General features: G+C 36.1%; 1 protein-coding gene across 2 annotated transcripts; it reads right to left on the reverse strand.

Annotated features, from left to right (window-relative positions):
• Nucleotides 1–6,899, reverse strand: LOC103490829 (novel plant SNARE 11). Of its 2 annotated transcripts, XM_008450540.3 has the most exons (9): nt 6,615–6,845; nt 6,061–6,450; nt 5,829–5,921; nt 4,709–4,802; nt 4,552–4,589; nt 3,894–3,982; nt 921–1,000; nt 574–798; nt 1–495 (listed from the first exon to the last, which is right to left on the reverse strand). In XM_008450540.3, the coding sequence occupies exons 2-9, from the start codon at nt 6,135–6,137 to the stop codon at nt 406–408; spliced, it is 786 nt and encodes a 261-aa protein (XP_008448762.2). In that variant the 5' UTR covers nt 6,138–6,450; nt 6,615–6,845; the 3' UTR covers nt 1–405. The 2 variants fall into 2 exon arrangements, with proteins under 2 accessions (XP_008448762.2, XP_008448761.2); XM_008450539.3 differs by having other exon boundaries at nt 6,061–6,899.
• Between the last annotated feature and the right edge of the window lie 207 nt (nt 6,900–7,106).

Below are 7,106 nucleotides of genomic sequence, written 5' to 3' on the forward strand. Positions count from 1 at the left end.
TAAATGCAAAACAATAGAATATATGAGTGATTTTAAGGTTACATTATACAAGACAGAACCATACATATATATATCAATAAAATCTCAAAGACAGGACAGGACACAGTGAGAATGAATATAAATTGTAGCTTTAAAGTAAAGGGTAACAATCTTGAACTTGGACATAGGTATATGAAAGAACCTGGCTAAGCTGTCCCCCTCCTTTTGCCAATATTAAATGTTTGAATGAAGTCAGCAAAGCCCCTTTCCTTTCCTTCCTTCATTCAGCCCATCAGAGCTTATTATCTCACAAAGCTACAAAAGGCTAGAAGAATTTCACGTAGCTAGCTAATTGCGCACAGCATTCCAAGAAAAGTGAGTGAGTTTCAGGATATGAATTATGATTCTTTCTCGTAACTCGGGTTTCTAACCAGAATTCCATAGCAGTTTTCGACTCTGAACGGGCGGTGCCAACCCCGGAATGTCCCGAATGTCCTTGTTATTTGGATTCACCAACTAAGGAGAAGGAAGACAGAACCAGAAATGTTCAGCTAAATATATATAGAGAGAGAAGAATGAGGAAATGGTTGGTACCTTGACAATGATAATGGCAATGACACCAAGGACAATGATGAAGAGGAGGGCCATTATACATTTATCAGTTGCAACTTGTCTTCCTAATTCCTTCACCAGTTTGGAGGCTTTCTTCAGTGAGAAATGTATGGAGTCAAGCTCGTTCACGATCCTGCTCATTTGCTCGGTCTGCGCCTTCAGCGCTGCAGCTGTCTCCATTCCCACATTCACCGTTTCTTGAACTACCTATCGCACATATAGAACCACCGCATATCATTTTATTTCGAAGGTTAACAAGTGAACAGTTTTGCTCATTTCAAACTCGATAGAAAGAATGCAGAAATTAGATCTTCCAAAGACAAACTAACCTTTTTTGACCTCTCAATTGCTTCATCAGTTTCATCCATCATCCTGTTTCCACTATCAATCAATTGTTGATTTGTCATATCTGCAATAACATTAAAAGCCAATATATTAGTAATTTTCTTATACTATCTTGTTCATATTAGCAGTAATGTTGTGTTATTTTTTTTTATAAGAAATAGATACTTTCAAAGAACAAAAGAGAACAGACTAAGGACAAAGGACAAGAGGGTCCTCCCCGAAAAAAACTAAAAAATAAGGGTCTTTCGATTGTTGAAAATCATAGAAAGGTTATAAATACAAAAGTGTTTAGAGTAGTTCTACTCCACCAAGAAGCTGTGTGTTGAAACACAATTCAAAAAGAATCAAAAAAATTATAATTGTCTTCATAAGTACAAAAAAAAAAAGGAAGGAGTTTAGTTCCAACCTACCTCCTATTCTTCTCATTCCAAATACACCACAAAAGGGAACAGGTAGCACATCTCTACAAAATGTTACCCTTTGGACTAAAACCTTTGCCATTGAGCCCTTCAAGCACCCAACTATCAACCTTACTAAGAAGACAAAACTCCAGATTAAAGATTCTAAACAACATATTCCAAGCTTTCATAGCGAAGGCACGATGCAAAAATAAGTCGTCCAAGGTCTCCTTGTCATTGAAACAAAAGGCAGCACATCGAAGGATTGAGTGCAGCGTACTGGAATTTTTTTTAAGCTTCTCGTGAGTATTAAGACTTCTATAGGCGAGCAACCATAAGAAGAACTCCACCTTTTTTGGGATTTTAGTCTTCCAGATGTAACGAACCAAAAGTAAGGCGACGGTGAGGAATCTCGGTTAATTTAAGAAAGGTAGACTTCGTAATGAAATTACCAGCAGCATTAAGATTCCAGTTAAGACTATCACGATCATCCGTTGGGGCCTACGAATGAAGAGTTTCCAAAATGGTGGCCACCTTGTCAAAATCATTATCTGACACATTTCTTCAAAAACCCAGATTCCAAGAGTGACTAACATTACACCAGCAGTCAGCCATGAAAGCATCCTTATTTTAGCAAAATGGATAACAGATCAAGAAATTTTTTCGAAAGGGGTTGAGCCTCACATCAACTGTCCTTCCAAAATCTGATTTTTGTTCCATCTCCCAACAAAAAGGTCGAGAAATTAAAGAACATCTCCTTATGTTTCAAAATGCCAGCCCCCAACCTATAAAACTTCCCCTATTCAGGGCTTTAGTAGACCAACCATTCTCCTCCAAGGCGTAGATGGCCGCAACTAAATGTCTCCGTAAAGCATTGTATTCCTTACAAAATCCCCATAGCCATTTGGTGAGAAGAGCATTGTTCTTTTGCCGAAAGGAACCAATTCCAAGGCCGCCATAATAAATCGGGCGAAAGGTAGTATCCAACTTAACAAGGTGGGAAGCCAACTTAGTTGACCCCCTCATCCTAACAAAATCACTGACTATCTTCTCCATTTTATTGATGGCACCAATCAAGGCTTGCAAAAGGGAGAACAGATAGCAAGGAAGACTATTCAACACCGACTGAGTAAGGGTTAATTTGCCACCTTTGGAGAGGGACACATTCCTCCATCTATCAATTTTATACCTGAACCGCTCCTCAAGGGAGTTCCAAGCCTCTTTCCTATCGCTAGCCCCTCCAATAGAAAAACCCAAGTAATTAAAGGGGAGAGTATCCACCATGCAACCCAAGGTATTAACGTAAGAATCCAGATCGGCACTATCAAGGTCAATACCTATTAATGAAGTTTTGGCACTGTCAAGGGACAAGCCAGCTCCCAAGAGAGAGATTAATCACCCTCCACCAAGCCTCCAGATTTCCATCCTCCCACGAAGAACAGAGAAGAGTATCGTCCACGTACTGTGGGCGTTGGTTAAATCAACAGGCAGATTTTCGAAATGGAAACCTTTAGTGGTCCTCTTCTCATTATAGTAATGAATAAGACAACTAGGGGCATCTCCCACAATCGTAAAGAGAAAAGGGGGCAAGCAGATCTCCCTGATGAATGCCCCCTTTGGCAAATATATTTCCCTTTGGCTGCCTGTTGACAATGACCGAGAAATTAGTCTTCGATAAGCAGCCCCAAATCCATCTCCTCCATCTTTTACCAAAGCCTTTAAGCTTCGTAGACATATCAAGAAAGGACCAATCCAGCTTGTCATAGGCTTTCTCAAGGTCAAGCTTCAAAAGAACACATTCCTGCCTTTCAAAGATCAATCATCGATAGCCCTCTTAACCTATCAAAATTGCATCTAGAATTTGCATCCCCTCCACGAAAGCCATTTAAGTATCGCTAATTATAGAGGGAATGATCTTTTTAAGTCTCATTGCAAGCACCTTAAAAATGACCTTATACAGGGAGGTTATGAGGCTTATTGGTGTGAAGTCACTAACACAGACAACCTCTTTCTGTTTGGGAATAAGACTAACATAAGTTTGGTTGCATCTTCTATTAATGATTCTGTTTTTAAAAAAATCTTGAAACACCCTTACTAAATCAGATTTTAGAATGTTCCACGATTTTTTATAAAACTCTCCAATCATACCATCGGGGCTAAGGGACTTGAGACACCAATCATAAGCAGCTTCTCTGATCTCTTTTTCAATAAAAGGGGTCTCTAGAGCCTCTCCTATTGAGACCATCACAAATGAAAGGATAGGAGGACTTTGTGCCATACAGATCATATTTGTGTTATTGCAAAATCACTAAAAGGGGTCTCTAGCAGTAATGTTCTGTTATTGCAACTTCTTTTTTTTTAGTTTAAATTATATGTTGCTATTACAGTAGACATCATATCGGTTTAAAATTTTGCAACCTGTGCTGAAACCAGCTAACACTTGGACCAAAATATTCAGTTTTTTGCTCATTATAGTATTTCAGGCATATATTACAGCAACAATGTTCAGAAGTGGTTTCAATCATGAACTAAATGAATAACAAAAACCAATATGCTTACTTGAAGCTAGCAACACATTTTCTTCCCCATAACTTTCACCAGGTCCATCAAAGAGATCGATTCGCTTGTTGTCAAGAGTGCTTGCATGTCTGCATCATCATTAACAACAACCATTATTGATTATAAATGATTTCATCCACGAACAAAGATGTCAATGTTGACAGGTTATGTTATTTGTTCTTTTTTTATATATAGAAACAACTGTTTTATTAGAGAAAATGGAAGGACACAAAAGCATACGAAAAACCAACCCACAAAAAGACAATAAAGAAACGGTTTCCAACTAATTCAAATGTCTTTGTTCATTACATAAGCTCCTGAGTCAATCAAATGCTTTTCAACCGTGTTAAGTGTGGTAAGGGAAAGGGAAAGGAACCTGAGTCAAAATAAGAAAATAAGTTCTTACAAGCAACCAAATACATTTGTTTTAACTCAGTCGAGGAGAACAAAAGAAAATCACTGATTAGACAAGGAGAAGAACAGAGATATTCAGCAAGTCAAGTGAAAATGAAAAATTATATTAATGATAAGGTAGTACGAGATTCAGAAACACACGACAGTCCTGGACACATTTTGGAGAAATGCAAATTCATAGAACTAGTTTTCACTAACAAATGTATCAAAAAAAACAAAGTTAAAAATAGATATTGAATCTTACTGCTTTTTAAGGGCAACATATGAGTTCAACTCTTTGATCTGCGCAAGAAGATACAGAATATTTAATAACTATGAACTACCACAGCAGAAATAAGAAGGAACATTTCTGAAATATAAAAGAAAATTCCTTTACAAAATATTCAAAGTTTCTATCTCACCATAGACTGCTTTTTCTCACTCAGCATTTTGTTAGTGTTAGCGTTGTTCCCTCCTTCTAAATCTTTGACTTCTCTGTCAAACTCCTTAATAAGCCTGTAAAAGAAACAAACAAAAAGTGTTTACTAAGAACAAGACAAAGGAACTATATCTTTAATGATAACCCACCCTCATCAAGATTAAAAAGAATTTTAATTAAACATGAATGAAAGATACAGGTGAATAGTTTAATAGCATATTGTTGACTAGGTCCAGAAACTTCAAGATACAAGAATGAAATGAACACTGCCCAATGTTCTCCATCCAAGAACGCCCAAGGATGGTTAACTAAGAAAATATATGTATTTCATTGCCATATACCGAGGGTTAGAGTATAATAGAACATAGAAAAAGAACAATGATTTCAACTACAAATCAATAGGTTCCCTCTCAAACGAGCGAAGTGTAATACTTGAGATAGAATGAGTAATTTAATGCGTGTGTGCCCGCACATAAACAAATCATAAATATGTATGATCAGGTATTATTAAACATAATGGTGAAAATGTAGAAAAAGTATATATACAAATTTAGACATCATACCTATTCATTCACTTTCTTAAATAAACATTACAAAAGTTCATTCTTGACATCATCATTATTATGACTAATAGGGTCCACCTATTTTTAAAAAAAATTGTGATCCATGTTAATCAAATCCTAGGTAGTAAAAGTAGTAAAAGTAGTAAAACTTAAAAGGTGTAATTATACAACTCATAATATATTAGCATTTTCCATATACAAGGAAACTTTACATCTTTTAGGAAATTGAGATTTATATAGTTCCTCTAGTTATCACGGAGCTAAACAAGTTTCCGCTTAAGAGGCATAAACCCCTCACGATCCAAATAAGGAAAACATTCCAAAGCCAATAGTTTGAGGTTGCCCCTTGTCTAAACGCAAGCCTCGGGCGAAAATTCTTTTAAGATATTTCCTTCACACAATCACGTCACAAAAGAGATGGAGAGATTAAACTTCAGAAACGCCTTCTGATAGAACTTGAATTATTGGAAGAAAGTCCAGCAGAGAATATACAGACACCAAGAAAAGTAGAGTACAAACAGAGAATGAGATGTAATATACCTCTTACATTCTCGCATCTTATCTGTCAACTCTTCCAATTGTCTACTCCGCCTATTTGAATCTTTAATCTTCTCCAACTTCTGAAATCCATTTCTGTGGATATAATAAAAACAAGGCCAAACTAGAGGTTTAAGCTTATAAAACAAGCTCATGAACAAAGTTAATCAAAGTTCAAGCCCATTATTGGTGCATTAAGGGAAAAAAAAATAAAGAGAAACCAAAGAATCCTTACGACAAAGCTCGGAAGATATCATTGATTTGACCCTCGATATCTGCAAGTTCCTCGCTGATTGAAGATAATGTATCCATCTTCAAATTCAAATTTCCAATAAACAAAACACACGATTCTTGTCCTTCTCAGATATTAAGGCACATTACAAGCTAAAATCTTCAAAAATTCTTCAAGATCTTAAGCTCCCACCTCCCAAAATTCTCAGAATCCGATTAATCAATGTCAATGGCGAAAAACTCAACAAACAAATCCCAATGCGAGCCAAAAATCACAAACAAAATCAATCAGATCATCACCATCTCACATATTCATCATCTCTTGCGAAAACCCAATTGAAAAGGCGAGGCCAAGACTTCGAAACATCAGCCAACAGATCCAAAAACAAACCAACTACAAACAAACCCAGAAAAACAAAAAATGAAACCCGAATTCAGAGAGATCTGAACAATGCAGGTCAAAATGGCGATCTAAGAAAAAAAATCCAACAACCAATTCCTTTCAGATTCTTCCCCTTAAAATGAAACACACAAAAAAAAAAAAAAAAACAGCTCCACCTCGTGATTTACACAGAAACCTCCAATGTATTGTACAGAAATACTTGATTTTGATTGGGATTTTCTTTTTCCTAAGATCTAGAATTGAATAATACAAAATGGGGTTTCTATTTTTTTTTTTTTTTTACTTTTACTTTTTTTTTTTTTTTTGTTGGGTTTACAGAGGGGAAGGGGAAGAAGAAAGCGAAGGGGAGAGGGGGGTTTTTGGCTCTCAAGAAACAGAGGCGATGAAGTTTCGATTTTTTTTTTTTTTATATTTCTTAAGGAAACATAAATAAATTTTGAATTTTGTTTTTCGGTCCCGTAATTTTGGGCCAATAAATAAATGGAAATGTTTGTTTTGTTTGGTTGGAGGGTCACAAATCAAAAACCAATCGCACTTCATCACTCGTACCTCCACGCGCTTCCTTTTTTGAGTTTTTCTTTTTTTTCTATTTTGTAATAATATAATACATTTCTCTCTTATTATGTCTATAAAATTGTGGAAAATTA

The sequence above is a fragment of the Cucumis melo genome, chromosome 6 (genome assembly GCF_025177605.1).
Source record: "Cucumis melo cultivar AY chromosome 6, USDA_Cmelo_AY_1.0, whole genome shotgun sequence".
Lineage (NCBI taxonomy): Eukaryota > Viridiplantae > Streptophyta > Magnoliopsida > Cucurbitales > Cucurbitaceae > Cucumis > Cucumis melo.